The sequence below is a fragment of the Phaethon lepturus genome, unplaced genomic scaffold, assembly GCF_000687285.1.
Source record: "Phaethon lepturus isolate BGI_N335 unplaced genomic scaffold, ASM68728v1 scaffold28216, whole genome shotgun sequence".
Taxonomy (NCBI): Eukaryota; Metazoa; Chordata; class Aves; order Phaethontiformes; family Phaethontidae; genus Phaethon; species Phaethon lepturus.
In genome coordinates, this window is record NW_010544561.1 from 1 (window position 1) to 15,655 (window position 15,655).

Below are 15,655 nucleotides of genomic sequence, written 5' to 3' on the forward strand. Positions count from 1 at the left end.
TGCCCCCTCCCAGCTTCTTGTGCATCTCGCCGCCGGCAGAGCGTGGGAAGCTGAAAAGTTCTTGACTTAATACAAGCACTACGACTACTTAGCAACAAGCAAAAACATCAGTGTGTTATCAATCAACATTATTCTCATATTAAATCCAAAACACAGCACTATATTGGCTATTAGGAAGAAAACTAACTCTATCCCAGTCGAAACCAGGGCACCCTGACCAAGAACCAGAGTGTGACCGTGACATCCCAGGAGCTGCTGAGTGCTCCAGCTCTGAACTTGGTATGATTGCCAGCCTAATATCTAGTCCACATAAAAGTTTTGTGACTCAATTACTGCCTATTCATTTTAGCATCAAATGGTGAAGACGCACACGTCTAAAATGCAGGAGCAAACTTCTCTGCCTTTCAACTCTCCCAAGTTCATGGTTGTGACAAGGTTTGTCAGGGAAGTGAGTTGGACCAACTAATAAATGAATAAAACAAGACAATTTTTCAGGGACACAAGCCCTTGCTTGCTTCTTGTTTATAACCACAAGTGTCTCTTGCTACAGTGACTTGCTCATGGATCCCAGGATTTGTAACTGTTTTTTACAGCCAAGCGCAAGACTTCATGTTGTCCTAAAGCACAGCACATGGCCTGAGTGCACAGGTTCCCCCTCCCCGAGTGGTCCTGCAGAGCTCTGCCGGGCTGGCCTGGCCTGAGATGGTCCGAGCCCATTGAGATGGCAGGATATGGCTTCTCTGTTTTTTCTCGCTGAAGCTGGTAACTGGACAATTGGCATGTGTTGCAGAGACCTTTCCAAACCCCGTTTGCGTTTTTGCAGGGAATGCAAAACCGCCCCAGGAGCCAAGGCAGGCATGGGGTTTACCCCCGGGGAGGAGGACGCCGTCAGAGGCCGAACGGCTGCGGTGGGGCCATGGTGGCAGACCCGTCTCCGTGCTCCTCTGCCTGCAGCGGAGGAAGCAGCAGCATTTTCCAGGCGTCGCAGCTCCGGAGGCTGGCAGCAGTGGTGCCCTGCGCTGCAGCGCGAGGGGAGCGTGCCACCCCCTGGGTCGCCAGCACGGGGGGTGCTGGGGGGATCACCATCTGATGCACGGATGCTCTCTACGGGCTGGTTTGGCCCTGGTTTGACTGTGGTTGACGCAGTCCTCAGCCCGTCCTGCTGGCTAGGTGGGGCCGAGGGCGGATTTGCCTGCAAACCATCTCACCTTCAGCCTGCCTGACCATGACCTGCTTTGGGAGCAGCCCAGGAGCACTTCCGCTTCCCTCTCAGACATCCTCTTCTACCCACCACACCAGGTACTCTCAGAAATCCACTTCTAATATTTGCTTAATTTTTTGAGAGTGCTGTCTTTACACCCAGCCGGATGGCTGATTTTTGTGTCTCCCCCTCCAGGGGCTCTTGCCCCTCTCCAGCCCTACCTTCCCCCCCAGCTTGAAATGAGCCCATGTATGCCAAGTCCACGAGGGCCCGTGAATGTGAAGGCCTGTTTAAGAGCCCCTCAGGATGGGCTGGTTTCTGAACAGAAGAACTGCTTCCACCCTCGATGGGGAAGACCAAATATCCCTTGAAGCAAAAAGGAGTGTTTTTTCAGCATTTTGGGCAGCCTCGAGAGAGAGGTGTGTTAAAGAAAAAACAAATCCTATCCTTCACACCTGCCTGAAGACCCAAGTAAGCTACTTCTCAGGCACCATTTGAGATTTGTGAAGGCTATTGTAGAAACTATGCTTAGGTCAAAGCTTTCCTTAAGTCAAAGAAAAGCCAGTTACAGCCTCTACGGGATCAACGTGTGACCATCACAAGCCGAAGCCTGGAGGACACCTTCAACTTGGCTGCCCAGGTGGGATTTGTGAGCGAACCGGACCACCAAGTGACTGCTCTAGCAAGAGAGATGTTGAGGAACGTTTTTTTTTTTTTTCAGCATTCCTCCTGCAAGGCCACCCCAGGGTGATGACAGGTTTGCCTGCTACATTTTTAAAGCTACATTTGTCCTTTTGTGTTTTAGGTGTGCAATAGCTGCATTTTCCCATAGAACGAGATTTATTAAAACTCTGACTGGGCAAGAAAACCCAGTCAGTGTCCCCTGAAACCAGGGGAATGTCTTCTAGGCTTGCTGTCCACCTAAGGCCTTGACTAAGATCTTCTCCTGACATCATCTTGGCTTCAGCTAGGAACTTACCAGGAGCAAATATACAAAACAAAGTATTAGTATTATTGTAGTTCAGAGGTGATGGATTGGTCCTGAAGGAGAAATATACAGATATGTCTTATTTTGCTTTTTAGAAGTAGAAAAATGAATTATTTAATTATTTGCAAACAGACTTTAATAAAGTTCTTGTAGAACCACTCTTGCCAGAGCAAACATATCAAATCATTTAATCATTTCCCATACTAGCAGAAATGCACACAGCATCTTTTGTTTGTAGGAAAACCACTTTCAAAGGACATCAATTTTGAAGTTATACAGCTGAAGAGCTGCTCAGTTCTTTCTTCTCTAGTGCCTTGGCCACCACTGCTTTTCCAAGACCTCTTCTAGGGAAAGGCAGGTGAGAGCTCCACTTTAGATTAAAAAACATTTAGTTTTTTGGAGAGTTTTCCCCAGAGACCTGGCAAAAGCACCACCCCATAATAATACAGTAGGTAGTTCTCCTCCTGCCTTTGGAAAGAAGCTCTCTTTAAAGTTTGACTAAATGCATTAGAAGAGGTTGCAGGACTAAAGAGCTCCTAAAGGGTAGAGACCCAGTTCTAGAAGACGCCCAGTAATTGTTTATTTCAAGGACAGTAATGCTGCAGCGAAAATGTACAACGCTTTCATGAACCTCAGAGTTAGTACATCCAGAGATGCACAGAAGGTTGATCAGCTCCCCGGACACCCACTCAGAGAATCCATAAATGTTTTTGGTACAAGCAAATTATCTATTAAGTTAATTAGCTTTATGTATGAAAAAGTTCAGATTAAGAACAGGATGTTGCTTTGACGTTGCTCTGCAGGCAGTCACCACTCATGAAATGATCTTCACTTCAGGCTTGGACTCTTCCAGGGCTCTCAGTTCATCATCCACTTCAGAACTCCAGAAAATGTCGTACAATCTACACCCAAACAAAACGGCAAGGTGGTTTAGTGAGCGCCCTCCCATTAAGGAAAGAGAAAGATGCACAAATTGCCAGTATGAGAAGATCATGTAATAGAAGGGGCCCTGCCTAGGTTGGAGAGTCTGTCCCAAGAGCCAGAAATATGCCTTGCAACATAGGACCCTATTACTCCCTCCCCAGCCCCACCTTCTCCTTGTTCTTGAACCCTATGGATCAAAGCAGATCAATGCACTGTGATCACCTCACTTGGAAGGGGCAAGGAATGTTTTGCAACACACAGATGGCGTTTGACCACCCCTGGGTCACCAGTTGCCCTCAGATGCAATTCCCAGACAGCAGGTACTCGTAGCCGCCTCCCCGCAGCCCCCCAGCTTGCTGGAGCTCACCACCTCCCAGGAGGAACGCAAGCAGGACCAGAAACATCTCTCACATTAACTGCTGCACATTGCAGCTGGGATTCCTCAAGGCTTCACAGATCTTCCTGATGCCTTCATCTTCCAGAGAGTTGTAGCTCAGGTCCAGCTCAGTAAGGCACTGCTTGGTAGCCATGACAGTGGCAAGGGTTGCACAGCAGGCTGCCGTGAGATCGCAGTTACCCAGCCTGCAGGGAGCAGATGGAGAAGAGGGAGAGGCCAGTGCAGTGAGCGATGGCTCCGGAGACAGGCCCACCAGCCCACACTGGGGCAGCAGGTGTGAACATCCCTAGCATGGACCAGAGATCCCTGTTAGGCTGGCACCTCTGAGACATCAGCAGGGGCTGGTCTGTGGTCTTCTCACAGAAACAGCGGTTCTCGTGGTGACTGAACACCTAAAAGTCCTTGCTAAAGTTTAATGGTGTGTTGCTACAGGGGAAAAGGAACCCTAAGAAAATATTTGCAACTTTAACATCACACATAATCATCTCTTTGGTTTAAACTGATCATAAATCATCTCTAAAGTTCATTACTTGAGACATGCAACCACCTCTCTAAAAAGGGCAACTAAGACCTCTCAGCTGAGAGCCAAGTAGCTTTAACGGACCAGGAAACATATGTTTCTGGGCAGAGGCTTCAAGTCTTACTGATGTCTCCCACGGCTCATCTGCTCAACTCACTGTGAGTCTCAGGCATCGAAGCACAGCTCCAGCTTCTGCCAAATGGCATGGAAGAGACAAGCACAGTGCCCCAAGCATCACACAGACCAGAGCCACACCAGTCCAGAGCTTGATACCCGCCTGGGAAGGGAACTGGCAAGATGGGGAAGGCAAGTCCCACCACAGGGCTGGAGGTGATGCTCCAGCTGGCCTCCTGCTCCTACTGGTGAAGATGGACCAGCGCTTGTGCTGGCACCTGTAGAGACTATGGAAAGCAGGAGTGTGCTGGTTTTGGCTGGGATAGAGTTAATTTTCTTCATAGTAGCTAGTATGGGGCTGTGTTTTGGATTTGAGCTGAAAACAGCATTGGTAACAGATGTTTTAGTTACTGCTGAGCAGAGCTTACACAGAGTCAAGGCCTTTTCTGCCTCTCACACCACTCCACCAGTGAGCAGGCTGGGGGTGCACAAGAAGTTGGGAGGGGACGCAGCTCAGACAGCTGACCCCAACTGACCAAAGGGATATTCCACACCATATGACATCATGCTCAGCATATAGAGCTGGGGGAAGAAGAAGGAAGGGGGGACACACTCAGAGTTATGGTGTTTGTCTTCCCAAGTAACTGTTCTGTGTGATGGAGCCCTACTTCCCTGGAGCTGGCTGAACTCCTGCCTGCCCATGGGAAGTGGTGAATGAACTCCTTGTTTTGCTTTCTTGTGCAAGCAGCTTTTGCTTTACCTATTAAACTGTTACCTCAACCCATGAGTTTTCTCACTTTTACTCTTGAATTCTCTCTCCAGAGAGGGGATTGAGTGAGCAGCTGTGTGGTGCTTAGTTGTTGGCTGGGGTTAAATCACAACAAGGAGGTAACTGGTGAATTCAGGCAGGCTTTGCACTGTGGCTGGCATGCATGGGACTTAACATGGCAGACCTGGACCAGCAGTTTGTCATCTCAGTGTCCCACCTGAGAGAGGCCCTGTGGGCAAGTTCAGAGAAGGGTACAGGAAGCTCTACAGTGAGCTGCTCACAGAACAAAGCAAGATCCCTCCAGCCTCCCCACACTTTGCTTTAGATCCTGAAGGTATGCTGCACTGTGAACTTTCAGTTCTGCACCTGGGAGAGCACCTGTGGACAGCTATGAATGCACTGTTGCATGGGTGACAGGCTATGCTTGCAAGAGACCATGAGTGACAGGGTACATGGAAGCCACAAGTGTCTTCCATTTACTTGCTTGTGGACTAGTTAAACATCAGTTTGTGGTGTGAATTGTGAGCAAAAGAAATACGTGAGCAAAAGAAATACCATGCTACCATCTATTGTTATCTTCCTCTCTACACAGCATTCTTGGAAGGGTAATCCAGCAAGAGAGAAGAGAACTTCTGAGGGTGCACCTTACCACAGGGACTGGATGTTGCAGTTGGGGTGCAGCAGCCCTTCACACATGAGTTCAACACCTGCATCTCCCAACTTGTTCTCGCCAATGTGCAGTACTTTCAAGTGCTTGTTCACGCTGAGAGCAGAGCTAACAGCCTTGCAGCAAGCAGTCGTGAGTCCACACTCCCTAATCCTGCAAGGCAAAAGTGACATGAAATCTGGGGATCTAGAAAGTGTCAGGCACTGTTCACTTCTTCACATTTGCTTCACAGGAGCCCTGACAGTGGGAACAGAGGAACCAAAGCCTTCACACAATCACTGTACTCCTCTCAGCCCCCTCATCTGCTCGATCCTTTCTAAGCAGCACTCTTTATATTTGGGGTATCTGTCTTGGAGCACGCACCTGCCCATAAAGCACAGGAATGATCAGGGACAAAGTGTGCGGCTCTCACAGTCACTCTCACCTCCACCGTGCACTCCTGAGGCACTTCATCAACTCCCAGGCCACCGTGAGCTAGGGCAAGGGAAGAACCCAGCTGGGGGCAGGAGCTGAACTTGCGTCATAGGAAAGTTCAAGTGCTGTTTGTTCAAGTTCTATGTGAAAGAACAATTTTCCTCTCCCGGCCACATGATACCAGACCATCCCAGCCTAAAAGGGGGGGTTGTCTCTGTCAGCAGAGAGGATGCTGATAGTTTAAGTCATTAGAGCCTTCTTTTGGCTCATCAGTGAGAGAGATTGGATCCAGTGCAGAATCTGAGATATCTGACCACAGCACTCATTTTGATATTACATGAGGCCTTTCAAACTTCAAAAGTCTCTTAGCTGCCATTTGTTGCACAATAAAATATATTAGACAGAAGCTCTGCAAGTGATGCTTGGTCTCCTATTGCGTATAACAGGATGACTATGGGGCAGATCTTCAAAGCGTCTACAAGTGTAGAAATACAAATCCCTTTAGCTCTGTAAGTCTAAATCCTTTAGGTAGCAACTGGCACAAATTGTTTGTGGAACCACTGCAACTGAGGATCTATCTGGTGGGCATTACTTCACCTACATCTTCTCCAAAGAAGGCAGTGGGTGTGTGAAACTTGACAGCAGCTCACCAAAGCTCCTGGAGTTTAGATTTGGAATCCTTGAGTGCCTGACACAGCATTTCCATCCCCGAGTCTCTCAGGTTATTGTCTATAAGACTGATCTCTGTGAGAGTCTCTTTTGTACTGATGAGTCTGGAGAGATCTTTACAGCTAGCACTTGTGAGATCACAGTCCCATAACCTGTAGGGAGGAACAAAACATTATTTTCCCCCAAGAATGACTTAGATTAGAAAACAGAGTCCTATTTTAGTATTCTGAATTTCTGGTCACATCATCTCATTTTTTATTCTATCCTTTACAAAACCCATTCATGCATCATACCATACAGCTTCCTCCTTACTTTCCATCTGTTGCACCAAAAGCTCTGTTTGTAACACAAAAAAGAAATAGGAACATGCAATTCTAATAGACAGATAACTCAACAGGAAGCCAAGAAGATACCATCACAAATTTCATTCACCCTCTCCCCAGCATTTGATCCAAGTGATTTCAGTGCGGTCCCACTCGTTCATGGAATCCTCCACCCAGTTTTGAGAACTAATTTGCAGTAAAGAAGTAGAGACATTCTTGTTTCACTAGGGGGTGTAACTGAGAAACTTTCTACTTGGGACAAAGCCAGCAGCACAACTAGATAGTTCAGAGGCTGCAAGAGGGATTTAAATAACCTCTGCCTACCCTTACCATAGCTTCTGGATTTTGCAGTTAGGATGCATGAGTCCTTGACATAGCAGGCCCAGTCCAGAGTCCCCAATCTTGTTATCCCCCACAGACAGATCGATCAGCGATGACTTGTTGCTGAGAACAGCACTGATCTCTCGGCAGCTATTGCTGGTTATGCCACAGTTCTCCAGGCTGCAGGAAAAAAAGCACAGTTGGAATTGCTGCACCAGACCTGCTGTGTTAGGTACACCCCCCGTTCAGACTGAGAAGGAGCTATGGGCTGGTTCCTTGCTGCAAACCAGTGCAGCTCCACTGGGTGTTGCTAGACCCTGCAAGGCTCAGAGCTGATACAAATATCCTAGACAGGCTCTGGGTAAGGCAACACACCACTCCGGCACTCCACAAGGCTGCAGGGCACTTTTACTCTGACCCACCCATTCACATCCATTAATGCAAGGATCGTTTTTGCCAAACTCCCCCTTTATATCAACCATCCTTTTTAAGAGGAACTTTTGGCTGTATCACACAGTGAGTCCCTGGCAGCCAACACCTGCTGAAGCACAGGGGCAAGATAAAGTGAATCATGCTTCTTCCCTAGCCCCATTCGGGGCCTTTACCCCACATATGAGGTCAAATCCAGCACCTCTGTTTTGAAGCAAAAAAGGGATCTAAATAATTCAGCTGTCTGGTAACTCAGGAGTAAGAACTGGAGCCACTGAGGGCGATTGCTTCTCTGTTCTGAGATACTGGTGAGCAGTCACCCCTTGTAATTGCAGGTTTAACCTGGAGTACGTGCTCACAGTGTACCAACAGGTCTAAGAGTGAGCTCAGAATCACATGCTAAAAAAAAAAAGTCAACCCCCTCCCCCCAAACTGAAAGACCCAGACATTTGGTTGCAGTTTCCAGTTACAGAAATCCGAGCCAGCAAAAACACTGGCCTAAATTTCAAGCATTCCTGACAAAATTTTTTACTGTCTTATTGATGGTATGACTAGCAGCAGGACTAGTTGCAGTTAGAGATGTCCAGCTCTTCCTTACTGTAGTAACTCTAGGTTGCAGCTTGCCTCCACCAGTCCCTGGCACAGCTGCTTTACAGCTGTATCTCCCAGCGTGTTGTTACTTAGGCTGAGCTCCTTCAGGGTGGGCTTGCTTTGCAGAGCAGCATTGAGAGCTTCCACAATATCAGCTGTGAGTTCGCAATACTCCAGCCTGTGAGAAGAAAAGAAGTCCAGGAGAAAAACAACCATCTTCACCATGTCCTGCTACCTGCAAGACATCAGCTGGTCAAGTGGGTGTTAACCACAGCAGAAAACATGCCAACACGAGCTGAGACCAGGCAACACATGACTACAGAGATAACCATAAGAGTTTTTAACAGCATCTCCCTGCTCATTTCAGGAAGCGTTAATTCTTAAAGTAGACCCCAGGGGACCCTAGCAAGACTAATTACCCACCTCATTTTTACACTAGTCCTCCATTAAACCAATGCACAGGCTGCCTTGGAACACATGACTGAGTTTTGCATTGCAACAAATCATGCAGCCTCACCACTGAACCTTCCCAGGAGGAGCTGGGGGCTGCAAATACACCTGGGTCCCATTCAGCCGTAAAACAAGGACCAAGTGCAGCAGAATCAGACTTTCCCTGGGCATCCGAGAGGTCCTGCATTAACAGCCACCACTGCCAGGAGGACTAAACAAAACCTATGGGAATAGACACCCAGCTCTTAGAAATGCACAAGACCTACCAGCATGAATAACCATGACACAATCTCAGATAAAGAGGAAGAAATCCTCATCTGGCAACAAATCTCCTGCTTGCCTCAAGGGAAAGACAGGCATGACCTGTCTCATGACCAAAAAAGCGCAGTGACTACTTACTGCAGCTTCTGCAGCTTACAGTTGGGGTTCATCATCCCTTGACACAGCACCTTCACTCCAGCAGTTCCCAGTTTGTTATCACCTACGTGCAGCTCTGTCAAGGATGGCTGTGTGCTGAGTACAGAACAGAGAGTCTCACAGCTGGCACTTGTCAGATTGCAGTTTTGCAGCCTGAAGGAGAGAAGCAACCAGGGTGAGGGAAATGCACCCCCAGACCTACTGAGGTTCTTCTCAGAGAGGTGCATCTGCTGAGGTTTGAGCTTGGAAAGGACACCATGGCACTGACAGTGCATACATCTCTAGAAAGAGGTATGTCCAGGTTAGTACTGCTATGTTACAGGTGTGCCAAAATATTTTATCAGCTAGTAGTATATCTGTAGCACAAACAATAGCTCCCATGCTTCCTTCAGTGTAATCACTCATATAGTGCCTCTAGAAGAAGGATCCAGCCCACATTAAGGAGCACTGCACCTACTTCATAGAAGTGTTATAATCATCATGAGGCTTATCCCAGAGATAAAGCAATGGCGTCTTATGATTTCTTGCCCCCTCTTGAAATGTGACTCAGAGTAGCTAAAAGTAAAAATCTCATCCAACTCGGCTGAAATCCCTGGAAAACGTTTAGAAGTTTAATGGTATACTACAAGAAGGATCTAGGAAGCCGATCCTTCAGCACTTATGCTGGGAGAAGTAGCGTTAGGAACCATGCTGGTATTACTTTGGGGTGTTCAGAGTTATTGGACAAGACTTTCTGGCAACGGAGAGGTGGTGTGCATGGTGGTACTAAGTTTGGCTTGGGTTTGATTGCTCTTTTATTCCCTAAGGCACCTTACCAGAATGCCAAAAATGGACAATTATATTTCTACAGAATTGAAACAGCCTAATCCAGGCTATTACTTGAGCATCTGGAGTTTGAAGCTCAGGACAAACTCTCTGAAAAATTATTTGTGTTAGTCTTCCAGTACAGAGTATCACAGTTATTTCTTGAAGGCCCATCAGAGAGTTGCAGTCTGAGTAGCTTCACAGTCAACTTTCCCTCTATTTGCGAGTCCTCCCTGCAGGGGGCACACAGACTTTGAAGCAGGCATATCTGATCTAAAAGGCAAATGATTTTTACAATGTAGTGTCATGAAAATCCTACACCCACCTCAGGAACTGGAGGACTCCAGTACCCTGTATAAGAGATGCTGGACAGAGAAGGTAGCACCTCTTTGACAGTCGCTGAGGAGCAGGGGCAGCAGCCACTGGCTTTGAATAAAGCTCCTGCACCATGGCTGCTGAGGGAAGCCCACTAATGCTATAATGTGGCGCTGCTGCCTCTGCAAAATATGCTGTCTTGAACCAAGCTGGCCCTGCCCAATTGAGAAGACAAGGCTTGGGGCAGAGCCAGTCTGGTAGAGTGCAGAAAGACTGACAGCTCTTGAAATGCCAAGCTCACGAGAACACCCTTTTCCTTGGCTCCTAGAGAAAGAGGCGAGCAAACTGGACCAGATGCTAAACACTGTGCTTACAACTGTCAGAAGAGCCCTCTAAAAAATGCATTTGTGAAAATGTCAGGTGTGTTCTAATGGCAGAGTAGAGCCCTCTCTGGTTGTCCTTTTGTTTAAACATGCCTAAACAGATAATCCAGCTGCCTAGGCCAGGGGAAGATCTGCTACCTCTTCTAAAGAAAGTCTCCAGAAAGCCTTCACTTGGCTGGGAAAACCCTATCTGTCCTTCCCTTGGTGCTGAAAGAGAAAGGAAGACAGGCTGATAATCTAGAGTCTTCCAATAAATATACCACTTACTTAGATTAAAAATTCCAGGGTTTTCCAACCATCTGACCTGGGCAATTGCTGAGATGCATCAGCATGGCTCTTTTACTACAATCACATACTACTTTGCCTCATGACTTCACCTGCAGCAGACCTAGCATGTTAGAGCAAGACAATCAACAGGGCTTTACCATAACTTCTGTAAGCTACAACTTGGCATCAGCAACCCTTTACACAGGTATTCAATGCCTGCATCTCCCAGTTCGTTGTTGTTCAGCTTCAGCTCTGTGAGGGACGGATTCGTATTGATGATGTAGGAGAGATCCTCGCAGTTACTGCTGGAGAGATTGCAGTCATCCAGTCTGAAAGAGAAGGAGAGAAGTAGCACTTTAGTCTTCTGGGTTGCTTTGTTCTCCCTGGCTGGAGCATTTCCCATGAAAGCAAAGTGGGTACTTTACTCCTCTGCAGTCCCTGGGATGTCTCCGTAAGTGAGTGCTGGCCTGTTGAGCAATGCAGGGTGCAAATCAAGTCATGCTCTCTCTGCAGGGCTGTGGTACAGTAGGGGCTGGACGGCAGTTCCCCAAGCCTCCTCCATGCTGTGCAGAAGAGGGCACCTGACTCAAGTCATCCTCCCTTGGCAGGGCTTCAGCAGGGGGATGCACCTTCATTTAAAAATGGATAGCAACAAACTACCTGGTGTCTGAAGCCATCTCTAACCAGAGGCCAGATTACAGGCTGTCAGACTGGTTCTGCACTGAGACCAGCCAAGCTGGGCCTTCAGCCAGCCCCAGACACCCATCAGCAGTTTGGCCTCATGTAGGTGAGCCACACTAATCTGCACTGTCTCTCTCCGGAGTGACTCTCAGTACACAAACTGCAAGTTTGCAGTGTCTCAGTGGTTTCTCCCACATCATTTTTCTAGCTGTTGCTAAATTGATGGGGGGGAGCTGAATTAGGAGAGCCAAGGAAGGACTTAGGAGCCCAGGACAGGCAGGGAGGTATACAGGGAGGCAGAAGAGACATGGGGCAAAAGGAAAGTGCCATGAAGAACCGTACAGCCCCAGGCACAGCCAGGACTGCCAAAAGTTGCCTGTTCATTTCTCCTTAGACAACACTATGAAAACAGAGGGTCTAGTAGGCTTGTCCTTCCCTCCCTCTGGCAAGACAACTTGGTTCCCAATGGGATCGTGTTCAACACCGATTAACAATCCCTGCCACAGCTGCTCTCATCCACTATGTTTTGAGAAGTCCAGCCAACAACCATTGTCTCAGGTTTGCTTGGCAAGGTTTTGGTAGCAGGGGGGTTGCAGGGGTGGCTTCTGTGAGAAGCTGCTAGAAGCTTGTCCGACAGAGCCATTGCCGGATGGCTCCAAGATGGATGGTGGTAGCACCTCTGGGGTAACATATTTAAGAAGGGGGGGGGGGGAACGGCACGCAGCAATTGCAGCTAGAGAGAGGAGTGAGAAGATGTGAAACAACTCTGCAGACACCAAAGTCAGTGAAGAACAGGCAGGAGGTGTCCCAGGCGCCAGAGCAGAGATTCCCCTGCAGCCCATGGTGAAGACCATGGTGAGGCCGGCTGTCCCCCTGCAGCCCATGGAGGTCCATACTGGAGCAGATCTCCACCTGCACCCGGGGAGGACCCCACACCAGAGCAGGTGGATGCCTGAAGGAGGCTGTGACCCCGTGGGAAGCATGCATTGGAGCAAGCTCCTGGCAGGACCTGTGGACCCATGGACAGAGGAGCCCAGGCTGGAGCAGGTTTGCTGGCAGGACTTGTGACCCCATGAGGACCCACCCTGGAGCAGTCTGTTCCTGAAGGATGGCACCCCATGGAAGGGACCCAGGCTGGAGCAGTTCTTGAAGAACTGCAGCCCATGGGATGGACTTACTTTGGAGAAGATCATGGAGAACTGTCTCCCATGGGAGGGACCCCAGGCTGGAGCAAGGGAAGAGTGTGAGGAGTCCTCCCCCTGACGAGGAAGGAGTGGCAGGGACAATGTGTGATGAACTGTCCACAACCCCCATTCCCTGTCCCCCTGTGCCACTTGGCAGGGAGGAGGTAGAGAAAAATCAGGAATGAACTTGAGCCCAGGAAGAAGGAGGAGCGAGGGGAAGGTGTTTTAAGCTTTCGTTTTAGTTCTCATTACCCTACTCTGATTTGATTGGCAATAAATTAATTTCCCCTGTTTGAGTCTGTTTTGCCCATGAAAGTAATTGGTGAATGATTCTTCCCTGTCCTTATCTCGACCCACAAGCTCTTCATTACATTTTCTTTCCCCTGCCCAGCTGAGGAGGGGAGTGATGGAGCAGCTTGGGTGGGCACTTGGCATCCAGACAGGGCCAACCCACCACAACAACCCCACTGCCCTCTGCCACCCAAGGAAGATCTTGGAAAGTGAAGGTCAGGCCCATCAAGCTTGCCTGCAAAAAGCTCCTTTGCAAAACAAAAGTAAGTCACCTTCAACCTGCCTGACCTCCTCCAAGCTTGATGTGGCCCACCCTCTCCAGCCCAGGCAGGACGATGCCAGCCTGTGGCGTGTGAATTCCCAACCAGAAAAGGGGAAGAAGCAGCTCTTCTAAACCCTGCCCTACAGCTTACACTCCAGGAGATGGTTCTCTAACACTGGTTTGCTCAACACACAAGGCAGGTACTTTTGAAGGTCAAGTGAAGTATTAAAAGCTGATGGCATGTGGCCTGTGTGTGACTATTAAGTAACAGTTACTTGACAGCATCTGACCTGCAACATAGAGAGCGTGCAACCTAATGAGCACAGAGAGGTATCTTCCCTCTATTGATTGAGAAAGACAGAATTACCAAATTGGTGCTCAAATGTTTAAATAACCACATTACCTAGCTGAGTTCTATGGCACGCCATAGACCAAGGGCAGCATTACTTCATACCAAAGAATGAAGTTGAAAAAACTTTGCAAGAGGGTGGGGTTCCTCCCCCCCTTAAATTAACTTTCTGGATAAAAATAGGTAGAATCATTCCTGTTACTGTGCAATTTCGAAGTTACAGGTCAACAGTTCTGCAGCTGAAAAGCACAGGAGATAAACACAACAGTTCTTACTTAGGAGAGATGATACACAACTAGTTACTACCTGATGGTTTTGCAGGATTTCATGGTGGACAGAAGTTCAGCCCATCTAGATGGGCTCATCTCCTCACACTGGATGTCAAGTTCCATTTTGACAGTTAAGATAAGATCTGAAAACATATTCAAAAAGCCAAACAACTGTTATTTTTTTCATTCACTGAGAAGCAACAACCCTCTTCAGCAACCCCCCCAGCTCTCAGCCACGAGCTACACTGTGCACAGAGAACAGATTGTGTTTTTCCAACACCAGCCTGCTGCAAGCAGCAGTACGAGCCAGCAGCGCTGGAGCGTTTTGTCCGCAACTGGGCAAGGCCCTCCTCTGAGAGGCCAAAAGCACACGGGTCCTGAAGAGATGTGGCAACAGCTTGTTATCTGAAGGCTGCTTGCGTGAGAGTAAGATGCTCCCCTTCCCTCTCCAAGGGAGCTTAACTTCAGAGCTTTTTAGAGGCACTGGTGGCTACTTTCTCACTACCGCACTACTGAGCCACACAGCCGCTGAGTATTACCAGCATGGCACACCTGGCTGACTGTGGGACCTCAAGCTAAAATTAGGGTGTTTGAGAGAATGAGTGTGAATAAGGAAGATGAGCATGAGAAGTGCCTGGGCTCAGATTAAAAATCCCACATTTTTTATCTCAGATTAAAAATGGCCATGTCTGTATGTGAGAGGTGGAACCTAAGCAAATGTGAGAAGTATTCCACCACGATTTGATATCCAAGCTTTGAAAGGTCACTCTGGTTGGCCAAGTTCAAGCACAGAAAAGCCAGTAAGCAGGACTTTTTTTACTCTGCAGTCAAACTGCATTTCTGAACAGATATAAACACAGGACCTGGCAGAGCAGCTCCAGATAAACATGCACAAAAATATGCCAAGGCCAATAGCTGAGCTCTAGGCTGAATCTACAATGGATAGTATTAAAGGCAGTGCTCCAGTAGGTGAGAAAACGCAGCCTTGGTGTCTTGGCTTTGCTACTGGGACTCAGACTACAGGATATTTGTTACAAAAAAAAATCTCCTGAGCTATCACATTGGAATGTGAACAGTAAAAAACCCCCACCAGGCGTTACTGACTGTGCGGTTCATCACTGCCTTCCCCCATCTGAGTCGCCTCCTGCTGCCGTACAATCGGGGTACCCCGAACTAAGCTTTTCACAGAGGCCAGCTCGGTATTAGAGCACACATCACGTTTCATCCACAACAAAACCCTCACCCACGCGAAGAGAGGACGGGCCACGACAGGAGGGAGGTGCCGAGCATATGCTCTTAAAGCACACGCAGGAAACCAGGACACCGAGTAGGACAGCCTTAGCAGAGCTCACGTACATACTTGGCCTCTCCCCTTTCAAACCCAAAGCAAAGCGCTGTTGGAAGTCACGGACCACGTCATCAATGGCTTTGCATCACAGCCCCACGTGTAAAGGAGCTTGAATCACGTGGTGTTAAAAATCAGTGCCGACCCAAACCAGTGGGATCAAGTGAGAGAACAGCGCAAGGGAAACCAATTACACGATCTCGCACGCGCCTCCCGAGTTTGCTCACTGTATTTTTGCCCCGTTTTATCCCCCTCAGAGCAAAAAAGCCCCCGCCCCGAGCTTCGCACGTTGCCGCAAGCTGAGGGTCAAT

General features: G+C 48.4%; 1 protein-coding gene across 1 annotated transcript; it reads right to left on the reverse strand.

The window, feature by feature from the left end:
- Positions 1–2,642: 2,642 nt before the first annotated feature.
- On the reverse strand, positions 2,643–14,144 carry RNH1 (ribonuclease/angiogenin inhibitor 1). The gene is made up of 9 exons (XM_010288728.1): positions 14,037–14,144; positions 11,122–11,292; positions 9,177–9,347; positions 8,335–8,505; positions 7,317–7,487; positions 6,645–6,815; positions 5,563–5,733; positions 3,525–3,695; positions 2,643–3,091 (listed from the first exon to the last, which is right to left on the reverse strand). Exons 1-9 carry the CDS (start codon positions 14,120–14,122, stop codon positions 3,004–3,006), a joined length of 1,371 nt encoding a protein of 456 aa, XP_010287030.1. The 5' UTR covers positions 14,123–14,144; the 3' UTR covers positions 2,643–3,003.
- Between the last annotated feature and the right edge of the window lie 1,511 nt (positions 14,145–15,655).

Bases quoted from the DNA above. Each gene is read 5' to 3' on its own strand.
- RNH1 (XM_010288728.1), bottom strand. From the start codon at position 14,122: ATGGAACTTGACATCCAGTGTGAGGAGATGAGCCCATCTAGATGGGCT. The intron at 8,506-9,176 runs GTAAGTAGTCAC...TTCTTCTCACAG, and splicing joins TGTAAGCTGCAGAAGCTGCA to GCTGGAGTATTGCGAACTCA. The intron at 6,816-7,316 runs GTAAGGGTAGGC...TCCTCCCTACAG, and splicing joins TGCAAAATCCAGAAGCTATG to GTTATGGGACTGTGATCTCA.